Raw genomic sequence first — 14,806 nt, forward strand, 5'->3', positions numbered from 1 at the left:
ACACCATTACATGCGCCACAAACCACATGGCGAACACAAACATGACTTAACATTTGCGTTCACGTCCCATTTATAAGCTTGGAAAAAATTATTGTGCATTTGAACTGGTCTAACTTAAGTTTTGCTCATATACAATTTTTTACACGTCATAAGATAAGATAGCATTTATTAGTCCCATTACTACTATACAACAATAGAAAAAATGTAAAATATACAAAGTAAAATAATTATAATTTCAATATACAATGATACAATTTGACATTTTTTAAAGATTAGTCAGAGGCGTGTGTAGAAGGGGGGCGTGAGGTGGCACAACCCCCCCCCCCCCCACCCCACCCGAAATATGATTATTTCAGTATTTCTACACACTCCAGATTTTTCAGATGCAATTACTGTACTTTAAATTCCATACTATTTATTTTGAAGCTTTGGTTTTGCACATCAGTTGCATTATTATCACCCTGCTGAGCATTATGTAAATATTTAAAGTCAACAATGGCTGCAACATTAAATAGATATATACACACGTCAATTAATTAATAATTAGAATCTAGTAATGCAATGCATATGATTGTGAATATTGTCATTGGTTGGTTTTGACAGTGTATGTAAAGACCACCTAACACTACTGAAAAAAATCACACTTATGGCCACTTCAATAGGTACACTTGTTTAACTGCTTGATAATCCAAATATCTATTCGGCCAATCAAATGGCAGCAACTCAACATGTTTCTGCATGAGTAAACGTGCCTTGTTGATATCAACAATTATAGGAGAACAGCCAGACAGCTTCCAGCTGATACGAAAGCAACAGTAACTCAAATAACCACTTGTTATATGCAGAAGACCATCTCTGAAGCAGCAGAAGACCACACTGAGGCTACATGTCACACAGGCTCTCTAGATCTGGACAATGGAAGATTGTAAAAACATTGACTGTTCTTGGCAGTCTCAAATTTGTGAAATTCAGATGAAAGTATCAGAATTTGGTGTAAATAACAAAAACAGATCCATCCTACTTTGTGTGAATGGTTCAACCTGCTGTTAAGTGGTATAATGTCAGGGTGTGATGCTTTTAGTGCACTTTTGGTTCCTTGGTACCAACAGACCACTGTTCAAACATCGTCACAAAGCTGAAGTCATCTAAAACTACTTTCTTGAATATGAAAATGAGTTCATTGTACTCAAACTGCCTCCACAGTGATCCAGATCTCCATCCAATAGAGCAACTTCTTTGTAAGGCCAAGGAGGATGCCTACAGAAGTGGTGACAGGGCCCTGTACAAGCAAGCCAGGAACACACTGACCAAGGAGATCAAAGCAGCTAAAAGCATCTACTCCCAGAAACTGGAAGAACGGCTCTCAGCCACCGACCCTGCGTCAGTGTGGAGGGGCCTGCAGGAAATCACCAGCTACAGACGCGGCGTCTGTACTGCCTTTGATGCTACATTCTTTAGAGCTATGCTTGTAGCATTCTGCCTGTTAGCTTAGCACAACAACAACAACGAAAAGGCGCTCTCTCACCCAGGAAACACACAGTCGCAGAAAGAGAGAGAGAGAGCGTCGCCCTGTAACCATGGCAACCGTAACGCTGCCGCCTGGAACGAAAGAACGTAGCTGTCAAACAAAACCCAAACAGTCCTGACAAAATGAAACAGGAAAGTACCGCAGTGTTTATTTCAACAAAGTAACTGTATTCTGAATACCACCTTTTTAAACGGTAACTGTAACGGAATACAGTTACTCATATTTTGTATTCTAAATACGTAACGGCGGTACATGTATTCCGTTACTCCCCAACACTGCAGACGCCCCCCCCCCCACCCACTATTGAAGCAAAAAAAAAACCTGGCCAACGAGTTAAACACTTTCTATTGCAGGTTTGAGACGGACAGACTCCCACGCCCCACCCTCCCCTCCCCAGGGACATTGCTTCAGACATTGACCCCCAACACACCTTCCACCTCTCCCCCCTTCACCCTGCCCCTCCCCAATCAAGACTCAACGACCACCACCACCCTCTCCAACCCAGACTCAACGACCTCCCTCCTGCTTCAAACGCTCCACCATCATCCCTGTTCCCAAGAAACCCACCATCACAGGACTGAATGACTACAGACCTGTCGCCTTGACGTCTGTGGTCATGAAATCCTTCGAACGACTGGTGTTAGCCCATCTGAAAGACATTACAGGCCACCAGCTGGACCCTCTGCAGTTTGCCTACCGGGCAAACAGGTCGGTGGATGATGCAGTGAACATGGGGCTGCATTACATCCTGCAACACCTTGACCGCCCGGGAACTTATGCCAGGGTCCTGTTTGTGGACTTTAGTTCGGCTTTTAACACCATTGTGCCTGAACTTCTTTCCTCCAAACTCTCCCAGCTCAGCGTGTCACCAGCTACCTGTCAGTGGATCACCAGCTTCCTGACAGACAGAATGCAACAAGTGAGGCTGGGGGAGATCACCTCTGAAACCCGGTCCCTCAGGATTGGTGCCCCTCAAGGATGTGTCCTCTCACCACTACTGTTCTCCCTCTACACTAACGACTGCACCTCCAAGAACTCGGCTGTCAAACTCCTAAAGTTTGCAGATGACACCACTGTCATTGGCCTCATTCAAGATGGTGATGAGTCTGCATACCGGCAGGAAGTTGAGCGGCTGGTACTCTGGTGCAGTCAGCACAATCTGGAGCTGAACACTCTTAAGACTGTAGAGATGACAGTGGACTTCAGGAGACATCCCTCAACTCTGCTCCCCCTCACCATATCAGACAGCCCTGTGTCAACTCTGAAGACCTTCAAGTTCCTGGGTACAACCATCTCCCAGGACCTGAAGTGGGAGACCAACATCAACTCCATCCTCAAAAAGACCCAGCAGAGGATGTACTTCCTGAGACAACTGGGGAAGTACAGTCTTCCACAGGAGCTGCTGATCCAGTTCTACACTGCGGTCATTAAGTCTGTCCTGTGCTCCTCCATCACAGTCTGGTATGGAGCAGCCACTAAACAGGACAGGAGCAGATTGCAGCGGACTGTACGGGCAGCAGAAAGGATCATCGGCATGCCCCTGCCCTCCATCCAGGATCTGTACCTCTCAAGAACCAGGAAACGGGCAGGGAAAATCATCACAGACCCCTCACACCCTGGACACAGACTTTTTGATCTGCTGCCCTCTGGCAGACGGTACAGAAGCCTGCAGACCAGGACCACCCGACACAGGAACAGTTTCTTTCCCCTCGCCATCTCCCTTCTTAACAGTTGACCTGTCACACTGCTCCCACTGCCAGACTGCAGCTGCACCTTATGTACATTTTGTAGTATTCATTCCACCTCATTCATTTCTGTATTTTATGTATATAAGTTTAGATTTGTTATTTATAGTTGGTTTACACAGCTTTGTGTATGTATGTGTAATGTGTATATATAGACACGTGTGTGTGTGTGTGTGTGTGAGATTTACATTGCTGTGCTTGAGAGCCACCATCTACCGGAACCAAATTCCCTGTATGTGTCTGCACATATACTTGGCCAATAAACACAATTCTGATTCTGAACTTTGGGATGTGGTGGAACAAGAGAGTCCAGTCATGGATGTACAGGTGAAAAATCTGTAGCAACTGTGTGGTGTCATCATGTCAACATGAACCAAAATCTCTGAGGAAAGTTTCCAACACCTTGCTGAATCTATGCTGTGAAGAATTAAGGCAGTTCTGAAGGCAAAGTAGGTACAACCTACCTAACCTCATTCCTAAGTTTCCCTAAGCATCTTTTTGTTTCTGAATATTTTTTTCCTCAAATTGTGACAAAGGGAAAAAAGAAGCCACACTGCTACAGAGTGTAATTTTTATTTAGCCTTATACATCCATTAAGGAAAAATGATGTCATAGAAAAATATTTTCTCCTAGACACTGCAAAGATTAAGTAGTCCAGACTACTTTACACTTGAATAACACCATGATTATATTCAGATTTCACATTACCTGACATGGATTATTCTGTGTACACACAATCATGAAATCAGCATACAGCGAGCAATAATGAAAATATAATATGCATATTTTACACATACACACAGCAACTCCCATAATAAATGAATTGAATGTGACTTTTGTATTCCTGTCTGGTATACAAAGCCAAAGTGATGATGTAATCATTTACTTTCCTCGCAGCCTCTCTTCAAGTCCGATACAAAACAATAAAAGTCTACACACTGTAACAAAACTTATAAAAGATTCGAGCACTACAGGCTTGAGCAATAATAACAACCCCCATCATAAGCTGACAGTAGAACAAAGTATTCTGCTTATTACACTTCAAGACTCAAGGTCAAACATACAAAAATGATTCAAAAAGAGAGAAATAAGAGCCAAACTCAAACCAAAACTTCTAAAAAAACTTTCTGCCATCTTTAAGACACTAAACTAAATGTCAATGTGTTTGTCATTCTAAAGTAAGAAATGTAAAGGCTTGTAGTGTCTTTGCTTTTAATTCAGCTCATCGGTGGATTCTGACATGGAGCGCTCCTGCCTCTTCCGGGCTGTGACGAAGTTGAGCAGGTCGACAGCTGTCACCACCCCGAAAACCATCTGCTTTTTGCTATGAGAGCCATCAGTCAAGTCTGGTGGAGGACAAGGAGTAGAAAAGATAGTATCAGAGCAATTATTAGTCTAAAGGTTTTAACTCAACTATCAAAGTGTTGCAGTGCTTCCACTAAAAACTTAAAAAAAAAACAACCCCAATAACAATAATAATAATAATAATAATAATAATAATAATTCCTACAACTGTAATGTAGGACTCTGGCCACTAGGGGGCAGTGGAACAAGCCAAGTGGGCTCTTTAAACTTTTCAATATTCTGTTGGAGTTGTCTCTTTAGCTGCCAAATGGACAGTCATGTCCCTTAGCCATTTGATACTGAGGATCCAGTATGCAGCATGGTCACATACTATTGTCAGTATACGAATGTAAATGAGACACATGCAGTATTCTAAATATGCACGTGATATGTCAGTTAGGTTCAACATCAGCAATATTACACTTACACATGTGTATCAGCTGACACGTAACAGTAGCTGCCACCTTTCTGGAGTTTATTTATTGCTGTCAGAGCTCCATTTTACCAGCAACAGGGAGTGCTCATGCCAGAATGTGCAGTATGGGGTGGGGGTGGGGTGGGGGGGGGGGGGGAGGAGAATAAATAAATGTAGCTGATCACACCACATTGTGCGCCTTACTCGCCATCTAAAGCTGATTACGATCAGTGGCAGGTATACTGTATTTTACAGTTCAACCTTTTTAAATTAATGCCTACTTGGTCTGTGTAACCACTCCGACAGCCATATGGGGATGATAAAAGTTGCACAGTGCAAGTTTGATTGATAGGTCTGTTTGTCCATCTTTGATCAATTTAAAGATGCAGAATTGGTTTTATTATGAAGCTGCTGTGCAGGAGGAAAAGAGGAAGACCACAGAAAAGATTGCTTATCCTATTTCACTACACCCTTCAAAGGGTTGGTGTGACAAAGGAGGATGTTAGGTGTAGGGCCACTTTTAATGGGTGCAGCCAAAGGAAAAAGATAAAGATTGAAGATTCCTTCTCAGCCTGCACATTTTGGATTTCAATACTGAAGAAAAAAAAAAGCCTGCTTAAATGTAACCTTGACAAAGCTTGCTGTTTGCTAAATTGTCTCTACTTGGACGGTCAAGGTCATCTAAAGCCTGCCCCCAGATTCTCACACTGAGCTTGTGCATCTATACTCAAGCAAGGAGCAGCAGGAAGCGGATATACTGAGCTCACAGAGCTGTTAAAAATGTGGTTCTTGCAAATACACAAACTCAATGTTTTTACACATTGAATCACTAACCCCTGGTCATAGTTTAAACGCACAGATTGTCAAGACTTATATCCACAGACAACAGCAGCTCAACCAACCACAGCACAAACTTCTGGCAGTGTGTGTGCATTGCTGTACTCACATTGGATCTGTTCGTGTACCACCAGTGCGAAGTGGTCAATCTCCAAAATCGAGGACAACTTTCCCAAGTTGTCAGTCAGTGTGATCTGAATTAAAATAAGAGGATGTGCTGAAGATATAAAGATACATAGAAATATATAGATATATACACAGCTGTCACAGTAAAACTTTCTGTATACACAAAGAAATGGAACAGAACATAACACAAATTTGTCTTTTTAGCACTAAAAACAAGTCTTATTTCAAACCCCAATTTTCTAGTTCAGCAAGTTTACAATCTTTTTTTTTCTCCCTACCTGGAGATCATCCTCAGCCAATCAGAATCAAAAGAGTAGTCTTTAAAATCCATTAAATTTCCAACCAAACTAACCTGTTTGAACTGCTTGTAAAGCACTTTGCTGACAGGATCTGACAAGTTGATCTTCCCTGCAAGGATCGAAGATAGCATGTTGCCTAGAGTCACCATGCCCAGGATCAATCTACACACAAAAACATAAACAAGAAGTGAAGTTAAAGGTTAGTCAAGGATAAGGTTTTCAGGGTCTAAAACACAGCTTCCAGGAATGTGTGAAGATCTAATATTCTGTGCTTTTCTGTTGTAAAGCTAATCTTTCTACCTATAGCACACCCACCCTGTGTCATCGACCACCGGCGCCTGGTCGAAGCCATTATGCTTGAGGATCTGGATGGTCTTTTGGCAGCTAACGGTAGGCAGGACAGTGAGCGGGGCAGACATGTTCAGGCACTGCAGCTTCAAGTTCCACCACCTGTGAGAACACGGCATGTTTAATGAGCGTACATAGAGAGAGACTTAAAAACTGGAGATTTGGTCTTTTTAAATGACACGCACCATGGTTTCTTCACCATGAGGTCCTCCTCCCTCAAAAAGCCCTTCTGGACCATCCACTTATCACTCAGGAACTTTGACCTTGAGGGAGGTAAAGAAGAAAAGATAAAGAAAAGACTGATCTGTGTTTACACAAAGAAAGCAAACAAATTGTCTGCATATATCTGAAGGACCTCTAGCACAAACATATATGGAAACTCACATGTAGTTGCGGATGGAGTCCGGCAGGATCACCACACAGCGCTGGCCCTCTTTCAGCTCCTTGGCGGCATGCACAGCTGCTGCCATGGCCGTCCCCGAGCTGCCTCCTGTTACAGGAAAAAGCAAAATGGTAAATGGCCTGTATTTGTATAGCGCTTTACTAGTCCATAAGGACCCCAAAGCGCTTTACATTGTAGCCACAACCACCCTGGAGCACACTGACAGAGGCGAGGCTGCTGGACACTGGCGCCACCGGGCCCTCTGACCACCACCAGCAGGGTCAAGCGTCTTGCCCAAGGACACAACAGCCAAGACTATCCAAGCCGGGGCTCGAACTGGCAACCTTCCTATCACAAGGAGAACTTCCAAGTCTTGAGCCACGATCGCCGGTAGGTTAGTTTGCCTTAAGTGGCACCCAGGTACCCACAACATCTTCCTCATGAAGCTTTTCCCTGGGAGCAAAAGTATTCCTGGAGGCTTTGTGCTTCTTCTGTTGTCTTGTATGCCAGTCAGTAACCATTCACACCCACGTCCCCTCGAATAGGATGAATTCTGCCGTTTGTTTATAAGGAGCACCTTCCTGTGGTGATCTACTGGGCTCTGGAGGAGTTTCAGAGCTTTAGAAACTAACCAGAGTGAAACTATGAAAAACATTTTAGTTCCACCTCCTGCCTGTCCTGGTTGAAGCAAAGTCTCTTGTGACCATCAGTGGTAGGATAAATCAAAAAATGAATGAATCGAACCAATCAGCATAAAGCTCCATATTGTTTTTCAAGGCCAATCACAAGTCACTACCTCAGAACAGGCCCTGAAATAAGTGCTGTGTGTTGGCCACTAAAAAAATAAAAAACTAATAAGTCCCAGGGTAGAAGAGCCTACCTAAATCAGGAACCACAAAGACTTACCGCACAGCAGGCCTTCCTCTCTGATCAGCAAACGAGACATGTTGAAGGACTCCTCATCGTTGGACTTGTACCACGTATCGACCACCTGGAAATGTTGACGGGGGAAGAAAAAAAAAAGTAATATTAAACATACGACATTACCATGCTCACTTAGGAGCATTCATGAAAAGGAGATGGGATTATAGACGCCGCTTGAACCAACCGATCTGTCGAGGACGGTGGGGATGAAGTCGTACCCGATGCCCTCCACCTCGTACTGGGTCTTATCGGTCTTGTTAAGCTCCTCTGGCTCAGCCAGGATTGAACCTTCAGGATCAACACCAACAATCTGCGCACAAAACACACCATTCATAAGCCACAAGTAGCTCAGCAGATATTTATCTGAAAAAAGAGGAGAAACATAATCTCAAGAAAGAGCTTACTTTGATATTTGGGCATCTTTCCTTCAGCTTGCGGGCGATGCCTGTGATCGTCCCTCCTGTGCCTGCACCAGCCACCAGCATGTCCACCTTACCTGTCAGCAGAAACACAGAACCTTGTTGACTTGATTTCCAGTGAACTTCTAAAGTGAGTTTTAAGGAAAAAGCAATAATGCCGTTGAAGAAGTTTCTGTAAATTTTACAGCTCAGGATGCTCGTACCTTCACACTGCTCCAGGATCTCCTCGGCTGTGGTGTCGTAGTGAGCCAGGGGATTGCTCGGGTTGCGGTACTGGTCCAGGATGTGCGAGTTGGGGATCTCGTTCTTAAGGCGCCAGGCCACGCCCACGTGAGACTCTGGCGAATCAAAACGGGCGCTGGTGGGCGTACGTACGATCTCTGCTCCGAGTGCTCTCAAGACATCCACCTGTCGAGAACATCTGACAAATATTAACACTTGTACACGATGGCCTGACTGCAGTGAGAAACACCGACAGGAATTTGTTCTTTAAAACATTCAAGATTCATTAGAATTAATAGATATGCAGTAAGCTTGAAGAACAGTAGTCTTTTTAAAAGGGTACTAATGTTTTTATTTTAATGTAATTTAATGAAAGCTACTGTGGAAAAACAGCTTGAAAAAAAAGAATAAATTAATAAAATAAATTCATTAAAAAAAGAAATTAAAAAGGAATACTGAGCTTGTTGTAATGTTCAAAAAATTGAACAAAAAACAGGAACAAATAATCAGAAAATATTATTAAAATCCCTTTAGAAACAAAACATAAGATATATGATTATTTAAAAAAAAAAAAAAACAAAAAAAAAAAAACAAGATAAGATATAATATAGACCTCAAACAAAAACTTTGAACATTTTGTACAAATGTACACTAGATTTATATTTTTGCACAGCTTTTAAAGATTGCATCATATGATGCAACAGCAATGCTAAAGCGTGACCTCTGCCTCTATAACAGGCTGCGATTTGCATACTTAGTCGCAACATTTTCAGGAAAAGCCCCTCTGAACAGAAACCGCACTTTTCTATCAGGAAATCATACCCTTCAATTTAGCTGTAGCAGTCTAGACATGTTTTACTCTGACAGAAAAAAAACCTGCCATGTTTCTGTGAGTTGTGGTTTCTATATGACAGGAAATTCACCTTCTCCATGCTCATCTTCTCTGGCATGACAATGATGCAACGGTAGCCTTTCACTGCAGCAGCCAGAGCGAGTCCGATACCTTAAGGAACAAAAGAAAGAAGCAGATTTGAGTGGCATTATCAGCACAGGCTTTCGTGTATTTTTTCACACCAGCACAGGCGCATGCAGGGGATTACCAGTGTTTCCAGAGGTGGGCTCTATGATGGTGTCTCCTGGCTTGAGGATCCCGGCTCTCTCAGCGTCCTCCACCATCCGCAGACTGATTCTGTCCTTGACACTGCCGCCCGCATTGAAGAACTCGCACTTGGCCACTACACCAAAAAAAGTGTCACAATAACATATTAAAAATCACAGGAGCCAAATGAAACAATTAAGATACAATTGTGATCTGAAGAAACGCTCACACCCCAACCAGCGCTCACAAGTTTGCACAGTAACCAGGCAGACGTAACCAACTTCTGAATGTGTCTCGGCTTGAATGTGGTGTGACTCACATATTTCACATTTGAGTCCAAAGGCTTTGGGGATGTTGTTGATGCGTACCATGGGAGTGTCACCGATTTTGTTCAGGATGTTGGGGAGAATGGCTGGTGCAACAGTCCTGAGAGGAGAAGGGGAAAAAAAGAAGAAGAAACCTCAGCGAGATGATAAACAGAAGCGCCACGTCTGGCTGTGCAGATAGACTGGACGGTAATCACTTCTTTATCAGGCTAAGACTGTCTTTTATTGCTATCACTAGTGTGAGATAATAGCACCCATTTCCACTCACTTCACTGGTCTGAGAAGTCTAAACAACAACAAAAATAACAGCCTCTTTTTCAGAGCTTTAAACAAATAGTGTAACGCCTTTACGACAGTTTTTTTTATTTGTAACAGCAGATCAATACAACAGTGCTGAGATGCAAGAAGCAGTGGATATCTGACTGGCACGCTGACCTTGAAACTTGAGTGTGGGGGGAGTCGGATTTTGAGGCTTCTAGGCTCCACGTGCAGCGGCTGGGAAGGTCGGGCCGGATCCATTTCCTTTCGGGAGAAGAGTTCTTTGTTTTGATCTGAATGTTTCTGGCTGCCTCCTGCGACTCCTCCTCCGTCTTCAGGTTCTCTCCGTTGCTGAAGCCGTGCAGCTTGCCAGCGTGTGGGCACACAGGGCTGTTGACTGTGGTCTCTTTGGATGAGGGAACTGATGGCATTGCTTAACTTAAGGGGAAAAAAAACAAAAAAAAAAACCAACTGTAAAGTTATCCAATTATGTAACACACTGTTCTTACAGCATGTTCTGATAAGTTTTCCTGCATCATCAGTGACTTGGCTGACAGCCAGGAAATTAAATACTTTCATAATGTTGTTTTTGACTGACACAAGCAGTAGTCTCCTTCTCTGCAACCTGCATCAAAGGCATGATGCATTTCTCTATTATTAACTAAATAGCTCCAGTTTCTACTGCTCATTTGGGCTCAAAATATTCAACCCTGTGAGTTTATACCAAGGAGATGGGCTCAATCCTTCAATCACTTTCTTTGTGTGACCTCGATTACTTTTTAGAAAAGTTATCACCAATAGTTTCGACAACTGAGGTGTATCTTACAGAAATAACTATTAAAGTGCAGTTTAAACCCTCTGAGCAATAAAATCCAATGTGTCATGTTTGTAAGTGGAACAATTTCCAAATGAAGGAAATCCGACCATCCAAGAACCGCATGAATGCATGGTAATGCTAAAATTTGGATGGGTTTCTTGTTGGATATTTGGACAAGTTTGATGCACGATTTTATGGCAACCCAACTTAAAGTTGAGATACTTCAGTCACAAGTGCTGGACTGATTATCCACAGCTGTGGAACCAGCTTTGGGAAGGACCCTCTCTAATTTTAAATTCTGCCAGAGCTTTCTTCCTGTTAAGGAAGGAGTTTTTCTTCACCACTGTCACAAATTACGTGATCATGGGGTGTGTCTGACTGTTAGGGTTTCTCTCTATTATTGTAGCATCTTTACCGTACAATATAAAAGGGCTATTTTTATTGTAAATAAGATAACCTGAAAAAAATTCCAAGAGATGACAAATGTGAGCTAAAGGACAATCTGTTAAAGCTTACATTCAACTTCACCAATCAGCAAACACAGTGCAAAGCAAACACTGAACCACTCCTTTCTTTTATTAATGCTGAGTGACATCTGCACTGCTAAAACAAATCCACAGCTCATCTCCATCTACCACCGCTTTTCAGTCTAGTCTAGTTTAGCCTAGTCATGACGAGTGGCCAAATTCTGCCCTTATCAAAGCTACGTGAGAAAGCAAAAGTGGGAGTAAGCAAGGGGGGGTGGGGCTGATAAAACTTCAGTTAATATTTCATCATTTCTTCTCCACAGGAAAAAACAAAAGCTTCTTTTTAGGGGGTTGGTAAGCAGTATTGTTTTTATAAATCATAAGACTGATTGCTGTTCCCACATATCAAGATTTAGACACACAACACCGACAGGCACGCATCCGTTTTGAGGATCTACAGAAAAGAAAATTACTGCTTTTCTCATTGTTTGTAAATGTAGTTAATCTAAACCATAAAAAGATTTTGTAATCAGTTATAACTGGTTATAAATGCTACTAATGGCTAACCAAATGTTAAGCATTACCTTAAATCTGAGTCGGGTGTTTAAGAGTCTGATGAGATCAAAGGGAAGCTTTAAATCCAGTCTTTGATCATTAATTTGACAAATAAGCTGGGTAATTAAGCACGAGGTGAAATACCTGACATGAACTTCAGCAATAACTTTCCAGGAAGAGAGCTAAACCACTGAGTGGCAGTTTGGCTAAACTGGCAGGAACAAAAGAAAGATTAGCTGGAAAACAAGTTACAATTTTAAAATTTCACTTGTAAATACAAGACAAACCTCAGTCACAGTCACAGCCTCTGCAACATGATAATTTGCCATTTCATGTGACGGTTATATGACTCCAAACACGAGAGCAGTACAACAAGAGCTTCTCAAACTTTCAGTACATTTTAATCTTACTACTTTCTGTCACTGTGATAACTTTTTAAGACTTTAAATCAATCAGTCAATGAGTTAAACAACAAAACTACAGAACAGAATAAAGTAAGATAAGTACCAGTTGCTAAGACTGCCACAGATTTACAAGCCCAACTTTTTCCTCTTACTACATCCTGTTGTTTCCCTCCCATCCCCCAGCTGCAATGGTAGCACATGAGGCTTCACTAACACACAGAGCACACACCGACAGGGCCAGCTGTTACAACGGGGCCCCTGTCTTTGACTGCAGAATGAGTTCAGACAATGTCCACAGGAGTGGACTAAACACATTTTCTTAAGCCTGCAGCTCCCTGCTCTACACGGAGTGGAGCTGGCTTTCACGCGCTTTTGTGGAATGTTGCCGTTACGATGATACATGCATTTGATCTGCTATCAAAATTTAAACAGAAGCACAAACCACCTACCCTACCTTTTCCTTACAACCACTGCTAGGCACACTGCTAGGCACACTGCTAATTACAGTAACACTTGCAACATCGATGCTGGCAAATGTGTGTGGTATGTGTCGGCCTTACAGGGTTTAACAGGGAAATATGATCCTCCTGGTGGAGGACACACACACACAAAACAAGTCTGAGCCAGGCTTGCAGGGCAAGAAAGACTTGAAAGAGGATTTGCCCAGCTTAAACTTAAGTTTGGTTTAATACACCATACTTCAGCCAAGAGTCCAATCCCTAATTAAAGGTCCCAGGCTAAAGAAACATAACACAAAAAATCAGAGTTTGGCAACATCGGTCCACTCTAATGAAAAATCCCCCCTCATACGTTTATCTGCTTTAAAAAGGAAAAAAAGAAAAGAAAAAGGAAAGCACCAATGGTATGTTCACCACTCTTGGGAGTCCAGTGGTGACTATGACTTGCAGCATCCCTTTATGGTTTGCAGCATTTAATTGCTCTGGCAGCAACAAACACAACCGAAGTATCTGCTTGTTGGCAATACAACAGCACACTATAGATATCCACTGAGCCATCACAAATGATGTGCCAATGCGAATAGCAGTAATGATGGCCATAGAAAGGCCGTATAAAGGTTCACCCACATGCATAACCTTTAATAGGACAGTGTAGGTCGCAGGAAAATAGTTGTTTTAGCCTCTTTTAATAAAACAATTTAACGATAACACTGAAGGCTATCGAAGTAAAAAAAAAAAGAAAAAAAGAAAAAAAGGAAAAAGGTTGTCACAATTTTCTGGGAAAAAAAGATTTAAGACAAAAAAAGGGGAAAAATCTCACTTGGCTGCATTGCTCAAAACGAACCAGAGCACGGAAACAGCATGATAGAAATAAACGCTGCGTCATTTGAAAATAATAGATGATGTGGCGGGATACAAAGGAGACAAACTACAAAAGGTAACCAAAAGGGGGGGAAAGCAAAAAAGCGATTAATTGTAAAAAAAATAAAAACAAAACCCCCCAGTAATGCTTACATAATTTAATATAATAAATATAGGACACCGCAGTGTGTATGCGAACACCTGAATTATAACACATCGGCTGGAAAAGGTCCAACAAAAGCCTGAACTGCGCAGCTACAATGTTGCATCAGAACTGAGGAGCTGGAGGCAGCTTTCTATCAGCCCATGGGAAAATATAAATTAATTTAATTCGAAAAAAAGTGTGTTTAAATACGTCGGCTTCTCCTCGTTTCCATTCTCTGTGTCAGGCGGCTTTATTTTCACTCACCTGGAGATTTATCTTGAAATCTGCGAGAAAACTGTACTCCGGTACGACGAGCAGACGACTGCACAGCCTAGGGATCAACTTCCGACAAAGCAAGCCTTTAACGTGCCGACGCACGTGGACTAAACTGTATGGAGCGCAGAATTTTTAGGGAGACGCTCTTATTGGCTGCGGTGGGGGCGTCTGTTTGTGGGCTGTACGGAGATTTCTTTAAAAGGGGTTGAGGGGGGAAAAAACGCTGAGGTAAAGTAGTCCGTGGCACCTGTTTACTTTTTACTGACCAAACACACCCCCGCGCACGTAGACACCGCGTGTAACAACTTGAAAGCTTCTCATGAACGTCTTTTTTTCGCTAACATTTGAATTCAAGTAAGCAAGGGTTTAATAATCTATTTTTTTGACAACGTAACTAGACTTATAAATTCTCTTAAAAAAATACAAATAAAATACTTTTCAACTCCCAAGCAGCATTTAAAAGTACAACACATGTACTGTATTTGCATAGAAGTTTGATGTATTTGTACTTTATTGTAGTATTTGTATCTTTATAACTCCAGACTATGCAC

General features: G+C 42.2%; 1 protein-coding gene and 1 long non-coding RNA gene across 2 annotated transcripts; one reads left to right on the forward strand and one right to left on the reverse strand.

Annotated features, from left to right (window-relative positions):
- Window positions 1-3,830: 3,830 nt before the first annotated feature.
- On the reverse strand, window positions 3,831-14,427 carry LOC146681363 (cystathionine beta-synthase-like protein). The gene is made up of 15 exons (XM_085449687.1): window positions 14,244-14,427; window positions 10,450-10,710; window positions 10,008-10,114; window positions 9,690-9,824; window positions 9,513-9,592; window positions 8,571-8,775; window positions 8,353-8,444; window positions 8,133-8,258; window positions 7,931-8,015; window positions 7,027-7,132; window positions 6,828-6,905; window positions 6,610-6,744; window positions 6,348-6,456; window positions 5,979-6,063; window positions 3,831-4,619 (listed from the first exon to the last, which is right to left on the reverse strand). The coding sequence occupies exons 2-15, from the start codon at window positions 10,701-10,703 to the stop codon at window positions 4,486-4,488; spliced, it is 1,731 nt and encodes a 576-aa protein (XP_085305813.1). The 5' UTR covers window positions 10,704-10,710; window positions 14,244-14,427; the 3' UTR covers window positions 3,831-4,485.
- Window positions 10,110-10,592, forward strand: LOC146681364 (uncharacterized). Its single transcript, XR_014918260.1, has 2 exons — window positions 10,110-10,203; window positions 10,393-10,592. It is a non-coding gene; the product is annotated as an uncharacterized LOC146681364 (long non-coding RNA).
- Window positions 14,428-14,806: the final 379 nt, after the last annotated feature.

The sequence above is a fragment of the Copadichromis virginalis genome, linkage group LG23, assembly GCF_057382275.1.
Source record: "Copadichromis virginalis isolate Kocher_CV1m ecotype Utaka linkage group LG23, C_Virginalis_male_GT1.1, whole genome shotgun sequence".
NCBI lineage: Eukaryota > Metazoa > Chordata > Actinopteri > Cichliformes > Cichlidae > Copadichromis > Copadichromis virginalis.